This window comes from Corvus hawaiiensis, chromosome 9 (genome assembly GCF_020740725.1).
Source record: "Corvus hawaiiensis isolate bCorHaw1 chromosome 9, bCorHaw1.pri.cur, whole genome shotgun sequence".
NCBI classification, from domain to species: domain Eukaryota; kingdom Metazoa; phylum Chordata; class Aves; order Passeriformes; family Corvidae; genus Corvus; species Corvus hawaiiensis.
In genome coordinates this window covers 22,222,796-22,236,375 of record NC_063221.1, presented here as the reverse complement: position 1 = coordinate 22,236,375, position 13,580 = coordinate 22,222,796, and the positions used below count along the sequence as shown (strand labels likewise).

At 52.7% G+C, this 13,580-nt stretch overlaps 1 protein-coding gene across 7 annotated transcripts in view; it reads right to left on the bottom strand.

Annotated features, from left to right (window-relative positions):
• The window catches only part of SZT2 (SZT2 subunit of KICSTOR complex), a 54,626-nt gene that overhangs the window by 6,704 nt on the left and 34,342 nt on the right, over window positions 1-13,580 (bottom strand). For 3 of the 7 annotated variants that reach the window (XM_048313383.1, XM_048313380.1, XM_048313379.1), the window contains exons 48-65: window positions 12,980-13,144; window positions 12,302-12,386; window positions 11,720-11,770; window positions 9,051-9,239; window positions 8,737-8,934; window positions 8,210-8,379; window positions 7,866-8,032; window positions 7,352-7,449; window positions 6,392-6,524; window positions 6,154-6,281; window positions 5,748-5,878; window positions 5,070-5,252; window positions 4,367-4,637; window positions 4,087-4,166; window positions 3,622-3,747; window positions 1,625-1,830; window positions 1,413-1,503; window positions 6-86 (exon numbers count right to left, since the gene is read on the bottom strand). In XM_048313383.1, coding sequence (XP_048169340.1) covers window positions 6-86; window positions 1,413-1,503; window positions 1,625-1,830; window positions 3,622-3,747; window positions 4,087-4,166; window positions 4,367-4,637; window positions 5,070-5,252; window positions 5,748-5,878; window positions 6,154-6,281; window positions 6,392-6,524; window positions 7,352-7,449; window positions 7,866-8,032; window positions 8,210-8,379; window positions 8,737-8,934; window positions 9,051-9,239; window positions 11,720-11,770; window positions 12,302-12,386; window positions 12,980-13,144 — 2,553 coding nt within the window. Of the gene's footprint in view, window positions 1-5; window positions 202-1,412; window positions 1,504-1,624; window positions 1,831-3,621; window positions 3,748-4,086; window positions 4,167-4,366; window positions 4,638-5,069; window positions 5,253-5,747; window positions 5,879-6,153; window positions 6,282-6,391; window positions 6,525-7,351; window positions 7,450-7,865; window positions 8,033-8,209; window positions 8,380-8,736; window positions 8,935-9,050; window positions 9,240-11,719; window positions 11,771-12,301; window positions 12,387-12,979; window positions 13,145-13,580 lie in introns of those variants that run through there. The other 4 variants (XM_048313381.1, XM_048313382.1, XM_048313385.1 and 1 more) reach the window with 2 other exon arrangements.

Sequence of the window (13,580 nt, the reverse complement as noted above, 5' to 3'; positions counted from 1 at the left end):
CTTACCTGGAAGGCCAACTCCATGAGCACAATCCCACCTGGAAGAGCCCTCTGTAGATGGTAGGTGGCAACAGCAGGGCTTGTGCTCTGGGAAGAGAAGGACAAAGCTGAAGGGGCTCTCTGGTGCACAAGGGTGTGAAGCTGCCACAAGGCTCTGTGGCAGAGGTGGAAATAGAGGGGCCTCCTCAACTGAGCAATCTCACTGGAGAGAAGAGAGGAGATATGGCAGAGCTGACAGTGAAAAGGATCCTAACAAACCTAACAGTCTTTGAGAGAACACACCAGGCACACTGATCCCTTCACCTCCTGCTTGCTCAGGACATGGTGCTGCTAGAGTGTGGGACACTGTGAGCCAAGGAAGGATAGTGTCCATGGAACCTCACTCCTTGCTGAGGTGTCCCCAGACCATTGTGCCTGCCTGATACAGAGCTATACATTTGCCCCCTCTTAATGTGCTCAGCAGATTGCTCTCTTTCTCATTTTATCTGCAAGGTGTTGTCTTACTCACAGTCCTGCACCAACATCAGCCAAAGGCAGGTGCCAATAAAGTGTTGGAAAAGGGTGAGTAAATGCTACCTGCTCCCATCATCCCTGGGTGATTCCATGAGCCATGGGTGGTTTCTGCTCAGCTGGAGACTCCAATGGAATTCTCTTCCAGGTACTTATTTTGTCTTGTAAGCTCATGTTCACAAAACTCACTTAAGGTCTTAATTGTTCACAAAACCTTTTGATGATGACCACTGGTAGCTGCTGCTCAAAGAAACACTCTCCTTAGTTTCAAAACTGGCTCCAAATACTTTCATCTGATGGTCTCTAGGTGTTGTATTGAATGAGACAGCAAAAGATCAATCCCTTTCCAGGTTAGCTTCAATTTTGTACAGCTCTGACTTGTTCCTCCCTAGCTGCCACTTCTTTATACATGAGGAACCTCAGCCTGCTCTCACAGTAGAGCCATTCTAGGCTTATCTTCTCTAACCTCTTTAACTTCTGCATTCATCTCACTCTAGCTAAAGATCCTTCTGCCCTAGAGTTGCCCTTAACTGTAGATGCTAAAGATTCTCTGACAGGTAATCCTCCAGAATCTCACCCAAAAGCAGCTATCCTTGCTCTAGGTCATCCTGTTCCTCTTCTGAGCCCCTCCAAGTTGTTACCAGTCTTTTGGTATTTGCCCTGGTTCCACCCAGTGCCAGGAAGTGGCTCTGAGGCCTGTAGGAGGACATGCAGGAGGGCAAAGAGATCTCATCATACCCAAACTCCCAAAGATGGTGCTGGTCTAGACAGGCTGCTTTTGATGCTTTCTCTGCCCTCCCACATCCTTTCTGCCTGAAACCATTTCAAAAGCCAACCAGAACTGGTCCACTCCACAGCCTGACTTCCATCCCAGTTCCACCCTTGTAAGAGAAACGCGCTCACCTTTGGACTTCCCTCTGGTTTTGGCTTTGTGTAGGAAAAGGACCCTCTACCCTCCACTCCCATTGCTGCTAGAGCTCGGATCCGGCTTGTGCTATTGGAAATGAGAGCAGAGACAGCCTTGAGCAGGGAGCCAAGACCTGTTGTGTCAAACCAGGGCACAGCTCAGCATGGTGGCTTTTCTCCAACACCAGGGCTCCCAGCACATCACTGACCTGCGAGTGGTGGGTGAGGGTGGCCGCACCTGGACCAGGATGAAGCCCATGCTCTGCAGGTACTGGATGTACTGCTGCAGGAAGGCATTGCACATCTCCTGCAGCCATGGCTCCTCCTTCACCTTGCAGGGCAGCGCTTCTGCTGAGTCACAGCTGTGGCTGCGGTCCCTCCCTGAAGCTGTAGAGTCATTGGAGCGGTGGCGCTTCTGCAAGAGAAAGTTGCTAAGGAAAACTGCTGTGACTGGCCCCAGCTGAGGACACCAGGTGCCCTGCTTGAGCAAAAGGTAGATGTCTCTCTGCCAGAGAGCACTAACATCTGGTTCTCCAGGTACTGTCCTAGTGCATGTGCCAAAATCCCAGATCCAAGATCTACCCAGCCATGCTCTGACCTAACAGTACTGCAACAACCTGCAGGAAATAGCCTGTGCCAGAATTCACATCTGCCCCCCAGAACAGCTTCCACAAAATGTTAGGGACTCACAAACTGGTTCATGCAAAGCTCAGAGCTTCAACTCCTATTGCCATGGTAAGAGTCCAACCCCCTTATGAATCGTGCTGACTTCTCAGGATTTCCTAGCAGTTCAGTAGCACTGAAAAGGAACAGTGTTTCCTTCTAAACACTTTCAGTTCTCCTTTTGATGTCCTGAAAACTCCTTTTCTTTGTGCTGAGAGAGACTACGGTTTCATTTTTTGATCTCTCTACTTTAAGCCTGCGGCTCTGTTACGTGTTTCTATCTGGCTTTCTGCCTATCTGTTCCACCAACCACAAGAGATGTCTCTTTACCTGGCATCGCTCCAGCTACTCTTTGACCTCCAAGTCTCTCCAGTTCAGTGCCTTTGCCACAAATGTTTGGTCTCACACTTACTGGTCAGATGAAGACATTAATACAGTAGCATTTTAGAAATGTATTAGAATATTTCCCATTATACTAACACCCCTTTCTGGTGTATTCTAATCAGTGTCTGCTGTACCCAGCTGTTCCCAAATTGAAGAAACCACTGAGATGTCTGCTCTGTACAGGCTCTGCAGTGAGTGTACAATACAAAAGGGTTCAAATTTCTCTCCACATTGTGCTGTTTTACTGGGAACCACATCCCAGCTCTCACAATAGCGCTCATTTCACAAGCTACTCAGCTATCTCCTGAGTTCCTTGCAGTCTTTTTCTGTTCTGACCTATCTGAACAGCCCTCCAGCACTGCAAAGCCTGGCAGCTCATACGTCCCAATAAAAGACCTGGAGATACTGAACCCAATACACCACCTTGAAACCCCTGCTGCGAGGCTCTTCAAATCCAATAACCAATTTCCATTTTGCTCTGTTCCAAAAACAAAGTGAAGTTTTCATTCTGTGATGATACTTTCCCTTTCACTTGTGAGTGTTCAATTTCTGTAGCAACCTCTGCTTAAAGACTCTGTCAAAGTCCTTTTGACATTTTGATAAATTACAACAGCCTATTCTTCCCTTCCGACACACATACAGACTGAACAGCCAGTATGGGATCTGCACTGGTTACAGTCTGTCAGGTTGCAACCTGCTCAGGATTCAGCTGGTTTGCTTTCAATTGTTTCAGCTATTTGTTTGGTCCAAGAAAGGTTTACCAGGTCTGGCTGCCGAATGCATAAGGGAAGTTTTGCTTCCTTAAAAGATCAGTACCACACAGTGCCCTTGATGGCTTCTCCAGACTCAGCCCTGAATTCCCTGGGTAGAAAAGGAAATCAGTTTTCTCCAGGGATAGTGTGGCTGCAGGAGAACGGCTCTGAGGACCCAAGGATTTTCTCAGTCTCCATCTTACAGGGTTCAAATTTATCCTGTATTGTAGGAGTGAGGCTAGAGCAGCTCTGTCTTGGAAAAAGACTACTCATACTACCAGTCCCAAGAAGAGCAGGCCTGGGCTCAGCATGGCTCTAATGTGCAGTGGGAAGCCCATTCCTCAGCCTTCTTCCCCCTAAATAATTCAGTCACCAATGAGCACCTCCTGGTGCTTGCTGACACTCACCTTCCCCTCTACCTTGCCCAGCTGGTCAGTCTGGATTTGCTGCCGGAAGGCCGGGTCAAAGAGCAAGGGGGTGGCACAGTAGTGAACCAGGCGTGAGGACTGCTTCAGAGTCTCCAGGTCTGCCAGCTGCACGACATGAGAGGGGCATGGTTACAGCACACACCCCTCACCGAGGCCGGGAGCAAGTCGTCCATGACACTGCAATGCTGCTCAAATGAACCTAACTGGGGGAATCCCCTGCTTTACAGCCTTTCCAGTGCTGGGTAGTGAGGCCCCATGCCCAAGTGTGGTTCAGAGCCCTACAATCCCAAAAGTTCAAGCAGAGAGCAGTGCTCCACTGCCTAGCACCATCCCCAACATACACCCAACATACACTAAAGCTCGGTGCTTTAGTGCTCCCCTTTGCTGGTGCTCCTAGTGTGCTGTAAGAAGGCCCAGCCCACATCCTGCCCAGGCTGCACTCACACTGATAGGCATGTTGGACTGAGCTGATCTCTGCTGCCAGGTGACAAAGAGGTTTTCAATCTTCATCTGTTTCTCCAGTTCTAGAGGAAAGAGAGCAGTCACAAGAGCATCAAGCCACAGCCCCAAGTATTGCTACTCTCCTTTACTCCCACCCTGAACAGGCCATCACCCATTCCTGCAGAGAACTGTCCCCTGTCAAAACTCTCGTTCTGCTCTGCTCTCCTTTTCCAGAAGTGAGATTATTAGGCAGGCTCCCACGATATCAGCCCCTTTGCTTTACCTTTCCTCTCCATGCTCTTGATTTCCAGGAACTGGGCCCCATGCCGAGCCACGGGGTCAAGAGGTCCCGAGTCAGGCCCATGGGGTATGCGCCTGATGGTGGTAACATCCCGCAGAGCTTCATCAAAGGGCACCACGTCAGGATGGAAGTGCAGGGACGGGAGGCTGCGGGCAGAGCTGCTCAGCCGGCCTTGCTCCTTGCTGGGTGGGGGACACGGGCTCCGGATCAGTGCATCCACCTCCAAAGTGGAGTTCAGGAAAGGATTTGGCTCCTAAGCAAACAGATACAGCCATGAAAGCCTCCTTACTGCCAGCCTTGGAGCAAGAACCCACAGAGCAAATCCAGTTCTGGCCATCTGCTGAGATCCGTGTTAGTCTTCTCTACTACCAGTCCCAAGAAGAGCAGGCCTGGGCCCAGCATGGCTCTAATGTGCAGTGGGAAGCCCATTCCTCAGCCTCCTTCACCCTAAATAATTCAGTCACCAATAAGTGCTACCAGCAGGAGGACCTGGCTTCCCCTTCCACCTCTGTCTCCAAGAGTAGGGCAACAGTCTGGCTGGGAATGGTTAAGTTGGACATGTGAATGTCTCGGGATGCCCTGCCAATCAGCACACAAAAGGTGCCTGCAAGCTTCCTCAGACCCCCAGACTGCCAAGGCCCTTCCTGATGAAGAAAAGACTGCCCTGCCTGGCATGGTGCCCTACCTGCTTGCTGTCCTCATGCCATGGTGTGTCCATGAAGCAGTGGTGGTGGAAGAGTCCCAGCTTTTGGCTGATCAGGCAGTGCACGATGTGTGACCGGGCATTCTGCCACTGCAGCAGGCGAGTCAGGGAGCAGTTCAGGTTGGCGCCCAGGTCTGGGGACCAGTTGTAAGTGTAGAGCGTCAGCTGGACAGAGAGGAGGGGAAGATTTAAGGACTCTCAGAGAGACCCTGCATGGTGGCACAGGCTACCCCAGGTGTTCTGGTGGTACTTGCTGCAGCCAGTTTTGGATGACAAGGCTGTAACAGGGAGAATGGTAAAAGCTCAATTCGAGTCCCCTGTTAACAGCCACAACAGTGGTGGTGGCTGTACTTCCACTGGCAGTACAAGAGCCCAGCCTGGGCCTTGCTGTGAGCAGGGAAAGGGCAATTACAGCCCACAGCAGGACAGCTGAACACAGAGACAGCGAGGGCTGCTGGCCCTGGCATTCCCTAGAGTGCTGCAGGGAACCCGCAGCTATACTTGTGACACAAGCAGAGACATCCTGCACAGCTGCTTTGGAGGACTCTTCCCTGTGGAAGGCTGGTTGCCTGCAGAGGCACTCTTCCTCTCCTCTTTCTAGACCTGGATCATCCAAGAACAGTTTTTGAGGAGGCAACATCACACAGGCACCATTACTACCTTTTTGTCAATGATCTCCAGGAAGAGGAACCTTTGCCGGGGCACCAGGTCTCGACCCACAAGGCTGGGATCAGAACCTCTCTCTGCTGAGCTGAATTCCATGGCCTCAAAGCGCTGGAGCCCTTTGTGAGCTGGAAGAAGTCACAGTTATGACCCTCAGTACTGGTTCATCCCGCTCTTACGCCCCATCATGCCATTAAGGTGGCATGACAGGATGTTTTGCCACAGTACTGCTCAGCTCATCTTGAAATAAGCTGTTACAAACACATATGAGAGTAAGGTCTCAGAAGGCAAAACCAGACAACCCACTGCCCACCTCTAGGCAAAAGCAGTCTGTCCCAGTAAGGAGGGGAACCTGTTCATTGATTGTCCCCCCACAAGATGGGTACCATGGCCAGGCACTCACCCTGTTCTGTGCTGCAACGCCACTGCTGGAAGTTGCGTCCCAGCAGGATGAAGTGTCTGATGACTCCAGGGCGAGGGCTGACACTCTGGCCAGACTTATAGGGCAAGAAGGCAGTGCCCCGATGGTAGCTGCAAAGAAAGGCCCCAAAGGTGGCTGACAAGTAGAGCTGTGGCAGTAGAAATACAGCTGATCAACACCTGCTGGTGCCAAACGGCCACCTGTGAATCACGTAACTCACCAGATCTGCTCAAACACTTTGACAGTGGTGTCACTTGCCAGGGCAGTGACCAGGTTCACCACTTCCACTAGGATAGAGGACAGGAGGAAACGAGAAACCATCTCCAAGGAGCACTGCTGCACCGACGGGCACCCTGCATGGAAGATGTACTGTAGGACAAGGTGCCGAGCTGCACCAGAGCCACATCCTGCCCACATGAGCAGTGGAGAGGGCTAAGGGCCTGAGGCAGGCAGAGCTGGAGAACAAGAGCCTTATATGAAGGAGAAGAAGAAGCCTGAAACAACCCCTGGTTTCAGGCTCTGGCCTGAAATGGCACCTGGACCAAACTCCCTGTATGCTCTGAGCACGGTGCTTTATTCCCCCACTTATTCCTCGTTCCCTGGCTTACTCCTCATCAGAGGAAGAGGAGAGCTCGACTTTGTCAGCAGGAGTGTGAGAGGCTGCACAAACACCAAAGTCAAAGGTAACCAGAAAGCAGCAATGTGGCAGCCATACAAACCCAAATCCCTGGATATGAAGGGTGCTCCTCCTCTCCCTCCCTGCCTGCAAGAGTGAGGGTCTCCCATGCAACTTCACAGTCCCAGAGCATGTTGTGGAGGCTCAGATCCTCCGTCCCTGCTACTTCTGGGAGCTGGTTGTTGGAGTACAGGTCTCTCCAAAGCAGCTGCAGGCAAGTTTGGCAAGCCCTGGACTTGGAGCATGGCAGACATAACCATGGGCCTTAGCAGGTTTGTTCTGATGCACAGGCCCATGCCAGGCCTCCTGCCACAGCTTTCTAATGCTGATGCTGCCCCTGAGACAAATGTGACTCTGGTGAAGTTTGGGGAGAGACAGGGTGTGCAACTAGGACCGGCAAGGAATAAAGATGGATGGTGCTGTAAGAGGACTTGTCCTGAGAGTTCTGGGTAAAAAAGCCCACTCCCAGCCCATCTGGAAGAGCTGGGACCTGAAAACACGTACCCAGCTGGTTCATGAATGCCATCCACTGCTGGCAGGTTTGATTGAAGAGTGGGTGCATGGTACCTACATCTCCTTCTTCCAGCTGGCAGGCTCGGCGCCTGAGGAGAGGGAAGGGAAGCACAGTTACACTAGATCAGTCATCTGTAGTGAACGTAGAAAAGTGCAACAGTCCCCTCACAGCTCCAGAGCAGAGCCCTGGGAGCCTCCTTTTAGGGTTGATACAATCCTTGAGCTGGGTCACTCTTAGTCAGTAGCCATGAGTGTCAGGTGTTGCACAGGGCCCCACAGTGCAGAGAAGGGATCTCTGGCAGGGAGAAACAGATGTACTCCCAGCAACGCTCCAGCAATAAGGGCTGAGGCTTTGTGTGTGCAAGGCAGCTTTCCTAAACTGTCTGTGTAAGGGAGAAAGTACAAGAAAAAGAAATGTGGTCCAGAGGCTGTCAGGATGCAGAGCAATGTACAACAGATAGGGGGGAACAACATCCTGGCTGTCCAGCCTGCAGGCTGTGCTTGCCTCTGTGCCTGTTCCAGTTCAGCTGTGGCTGTGGCCCGATCCTGGCTCAGGTGCTGCTTAACATTCTCAGTCTTGTGCCGCCGCCTCGTGCGAGCCTCTTCTGGCCTCTCCAGCACAATGTCATCAGTAGTCTTGGGGCTGCCCAGCTCTGAGGACTCTGCTTTGCTCTAGGGGAGAAAGGGGTAAGTTAATAGTATGCACATACACAGCCCAGTCAGTGCCATGATCTCAAAGCCCCTGCTGCCAGCCTGGCCTCCCACCCCCAGCTAGATCCCTACTGTCCATTCCTCCTGGCCTGACACAGCATGAGGACCTTACAAGCCCTGTTCCTGCAGCAACATTACCAGCATGTCCCAGAAGCTGCGGCGCCCCAGCTTGCTTGTGGGTGTCACTGGCTCTCCAGAGCTTGGTGAAGGTGCAGAGGTGAAGTGCAAGGGTGGAGGACAGCTCCTGCCAGGCCCTGCACTGGGCAGAGCCAGGCCCTTGGTCTCTGACATGGTCCTCCTTAGGCCTCCTGGGGAGACAAAGCAAATCAGACTCTGCAGAGCCTCCCCCTGCAAAGCTGCTGTATACCACACTGTGTCTGGCCAGAGCCTGACTGGAGAGAAGGGGAAGAGCCATCAGTAATACCCAGCAAAGTGGATATGGTCCTGGGGAGCAGACAGACCCTTAAATATCTTTTCCAACACTAATGTCTATGATGCTTCTTCCCCAAGACATCACACCACACAGGTGGCAGAGGGGAGAGCAGCTTCCTCCCTCCTTGCCCACCCAACCAGATTCCCCCCAGCACAGGCAAGCTCCTGCCGGCCAGGCAGGAGGAGCAAGGCTCGGTGGAGGCTCAAGGTGGCCACCCTGGCCAGGCTCTCACCTGCAGAACTCAGGTCCTCCAGGTCTGCAGCACTCAGGAGGCAGGCAGCTTCCACGCAGAGCGGGGCAGGCAGCACCAGGAACTCCATGACAGCATCGCAGAGTGCGTGCCGCAGGGCCCCGCGCAGCTTCTCCGACAGCTGCAGCAGGCTGATGTTGCCCTTCTCCCAGATATCCAGGCGCACCAGCATGCAGGGCTCTGTGGGGAAAGGGTAGTTCTGCATGGCTCTTCAACCCTGCCTTCACCAGCCCTCTGAGGTGCCCCAGGGGATGCAGAGGCTGCAGGCAATTGGCAGCTGCTGGCCAACTCCCTACCTGAAGGCGGGGGGTCAGCCCCTGGCTGGTGCCTGCTGACTGCTGTGAGGCTTTCAAAGTCGGTGTCCTGCAGCAGGCCCACGATGGGTGAGGGGGAAGGAAGCTTCAGAGGGTCAGGCCTCTCCCCGTGGGGCAGCAAGGTGGGGCTGCCATGCTCATCCACAAATGTCAGTGCAATGCACGCAATTCCTGCAGGGCAGAACCCGAGACAGCCTCCATCAGCACAGCACCAAGTACACCCCTACAGTGCCTGCCTACACCTTGCCATTCCACAGCTGGAACCATCATGTCACCACTTGACTTGCACAGTGTCACGTGGCAGGCAGGGCCCACAGGAGGGGAGGCAGCCAGGGGAGCAGAGGCCAGCTGTGCCTGTGGGGAGCTAGGGTAAGAAGCATGGGGTTTGGCACAGGGTGTCCCCATCATTGCAAGAATCTCTCTCCCGTAGAGTCACAGCAGATTTCACTTGCCCTGCAGGAGCTTCCTGGGTTGTCCAGCACCACATGCAAGAAGAAATTATCTTTATTTGCACCAGGAGAGCCTTTACGCAGATTGATCCAAGATGGGGCTCACATTCCTGTCCTCTTAAGGGACAGAGTACAGGGCCCAGACATGCTCCAGCAGCCCCCTCCAGGCTGTGAAGGATGTAGAGTCCCTGCAGATCTGACACCTTGTTGGAGATTACACTCACAGCCCTCTCCTCACTGTACACCTGAACAAGATTAGGTGCCTTCCCCATCCACTCCAACCAGGCAGGACTGGGAACAAGGCAGGCTCACACCTAGGACTAGCCTGGAGTCACTGCAGAGAAAAATTCAGACCCTGCCTGTTGGCTCTCTCTACTGAGCTCTACACACGCCCAACAGGACAGTTCAGAGCTGCAGAGCAGCTGTGTGGTTCCTGCCTCACAGCCCACAGCCTGTGAGCCCTGGGGCACACAGGAGAAGCCCTGCAACGGACCAGAGCAGAAACAAACACTGACTCCCCACGGCCCAGCTCAATGGTCAGGGCACCAGGGAAGTAGCTTTGAGGTCCAAACCTCACATTGTAACCTGAAATGTTCCCACTCTCTTTGAAAGCCCCCTAAGACAGCACTCAGGTGGCTGGATGGCAAAGCTGCCCCAATGCTGCCTAAGGGTGATGTGCCCAGAAGCAAATAACCTTAGCCCTGCAACACTGCTGAGCCCATACTCTTTCTCCATCCCAGCAAGGATGGCAGTGACATCAGACTCCACTGCCACAGAGAAACCAAAGTGTCCCTGACTGGATCCCCTTGGACAAGTGCCCTCTCTGCATGGAGACAAACCCAGCCCAAGCAGGCTGTACCCAGTCTAATCAGCAACAGCACAACCACCCAGTCTCTATCATTCCTTGTGAAGCATAAGCTCTGCAGCAACCTTTCCTCCAAGGCATAGCAGACACAAGGGAGAGTGCACTGGGATGGAGAGAGATGCTCACAAAGGAGAGAAGTAGGCATTCAAATCAGAGGGCAGCTCATCTGCACCCACACTGAGGAAAAGAAACTACACCTATGAGCAATCCCCACAGAGCCTCTTGCCGCAGCAGGGCAGCTCTCCAGGACATGGGTGTTAATACAGAGGTATCAAGAGCAGGAAATCTGCCCCACATGACAGTGAATATGAGCTTTACCAGCCAGACTTACGTTTTTTAAACAGTAAAGGGCACAAACTCCTCAACAGTCTGGCTTGGCAGTCACCCCCAGACCCACCAAAATGATTGAATGATCATGTGGTAATCATGGACTACTCCCTTGTTCTTCTCCTGGATAAATTACCACATTCAGCCCCTTCAGCCTCTGGCACATGTCCCTACCACATCATTCCTGTACCTCTGCTCTGCTTCAGTCTGTCTGAGATGAGGACATGAGAACAACTGACCACAATTCAAGCAGGCCAGGTCAGCAGCCTGCCCCTGCCCAAGGAGCAGAAAGGCTCTCCTCCATGTCGCAGGAAACAAGGCTTCCAGGAGCATAGAGAAGCTGAAATCTAACCACTAAATCATAAGTTAAAAAAAAAACAAAACAGCAAAGAAACTCAAAATCTGAGTTCTGGAGCTGTAGGAATAGGTACATTAGCAAGAGCTGCCAAGAGTCTCACTTCCTGGTGCAGTGGAGGTGGGGTGCTACAGAACTGTTACCTCCCATCTCTGGGGGACACTGAGCCCCCTCTGACCTAGGCTCACTGAAATACAAAGCACACATCTAATGGTGCCTGGCTACTCCAGCCCTTTGCTAAGCAAGGGAACACCCCACACCAGGATACAGCCACTGGGAGAGTGATAATGCTGCACCCTGGAGCATCAATGACATTTGAAACATCAGGACTCCTGTCCTCCTCAGGGAAGAGATGCCTGTTCGGATCTGTGGGAAAAAAGATGCAGGATTTTGGAGTTCACTGCTTGCAAGCTAACAGGGCAGCACACGGACCCTCGGCAGCTGGGAATCACTGACCTGCCACCTCAGGGCAGCAGATTCTGTTTGCTCATTTATCCAGCCAGCAAGAAACAGGGCTCAGCTAAATGGACACATACACACAAACACACAGAGGAGTCAGAGCTGAAGCCACAACACAAGGAAAACAAGATCAGCCGGGACCAGAGAGCTGCATGGGAAAAGGAGATGGAGTTATACTTGGAGCCACGGGTGCTACCTTGGAAGTGAGAGAGTGGAAAGAGGTGCTGCACAAGGTCCGACATGGTACCTACATAACAGAAGAACATTCAAATGGTGCACGAGGGGCACAAGACACGCAATGGCCAGGTGACAGACCACATGGCCTGGACAAAACACGACATGACAGCCCGCTGCAGGGTGGGCCCTATCCAATCCCTCCTCCAGCAGTCTAGAGAAAAAAGCAAGGACATTGCCCACACAGCCCACACTCAGTTACAGGCAGCCAGATTTCCCTCTGCAGCAAGGCTTCTGCCACAACTGCTCCCACCTCCAGCCCCACAGAGCCTCTGGCCCCACGCTGAGGTCTCATTGTGTCTAGAGCTGCTTCCTGCAGCAACAGGTCAAGCTTAGCAAGTTGCTCTATGGAGGCCTTAGTTTGCTCTGCCACACATGCAAAGGCGTGCAGTCCCCTAGGCACACACCTTACCCACCTTCCAGCCGTGGAGGAATGCACTCCCCCAGCACTGGCCCTCCTCACTCACTCATAGCTCTACAGCATGGAAAACAGCTCCCCAACACACAGCCCCATACCCTGTTCGAGAAGAGTTGAGCAGAATACCTTTTCCACCAGTGCCTTGGCCACCTGGTTTATTGTACAGATAGAGATCCTGGTCAGGGATGCTCCCGTTGTGGTTGAAGTAGTGCTAAGGAGAATAAAGAAGATACTGACAAAGATTAGAGAACTTGCCTTAACTGCAAAGAGGCTCGTGTGTATGCACAGCTCATCCCCAAACCTGTAGAATCAAATCCAGAGCTACTCAAAACACTTGCCAACACAGCCTTCACCACTGTTGGGGTGAAGGAATCCCTTACAGCTCATAGAGAGTTATGTGGCACTACATATCTGGCCTCACCCTTTGTCTTTGCTATAGCCACGCTAAGGAGTGGGTGGCTGCTCCCAAATTTTTATTAATCTTGATGTTTCAGTCCTTACATCTGAGCAAGACATACAACGAACCAAGTTTAGCTTTGAAAGGGGATCTTCTCCCATGCTCCTGGGACATGGATGTGGGCATGAGTTTTGTGGTTGCTGCTTTTTGCACAGCAAGTGATTGCCTAGGCTAATCAGGATGTGCTCAGTCCTGTAAAACTCCCTCAGGCTTCAGGAGTTAGTGTCAATTTCTCCCTAACCCTCCATGGCAGAGCTGGGAACATGGTGTCTGAGCTGCCCCCACAAATGCCCTCAGCAGCAGCTAGAAGCTGGGCAGATTGCTGTCCCAGTCCCAGCCCTCCTCACCTTGAAGTGGTGCTCCACGTTGCTGTCGGTGTACTTGGGGGTGTGCAGGAAGATGAGCAGGTTCTGGCGCAGGTAATAGGCCACGGCGTGCAGCCAGGGCAGGGCTGAGGGCGGCAGGGAGAACTGCAGGACCTCTGTGGGTGGCGTCCCAGGGGGCTGGATAAACTGCACACAGGAGGCTTTAAAACCCAGCTGGTACTAGCAGGCTGCCCTGGGGCTCTAATACTGATACAAATGATGCCAGATGGCTCTGCAAGGGGAGAGTGTGGCGGGCACAACCCTAGACCTAGTGCCCCAAGACAGATCACAGAATATCCTGAACTAGAAGAGACCCACAAATATCATCAAAGTCCAACTCCTGGCCCTGCCTAGGACAGCCCCAAGATGGGAGCAGACATTCATTCCAAGATGTGGGAAGGAGGGCACAGGGAAGTCCTGCTGTGCTGCAAACCCAGCAGAGGGAATCTCCCAGCTACCCTGGCACCCACAGAGTGTATACCTCAGTGAACGCTAGCCTGACCAAGCACTGGAGCAGGGAACAGGATGTAGCAAACTGCCCTGGTCTTCCTTGGGGCAGGAGCAACTGAGACAGGTCAAAATG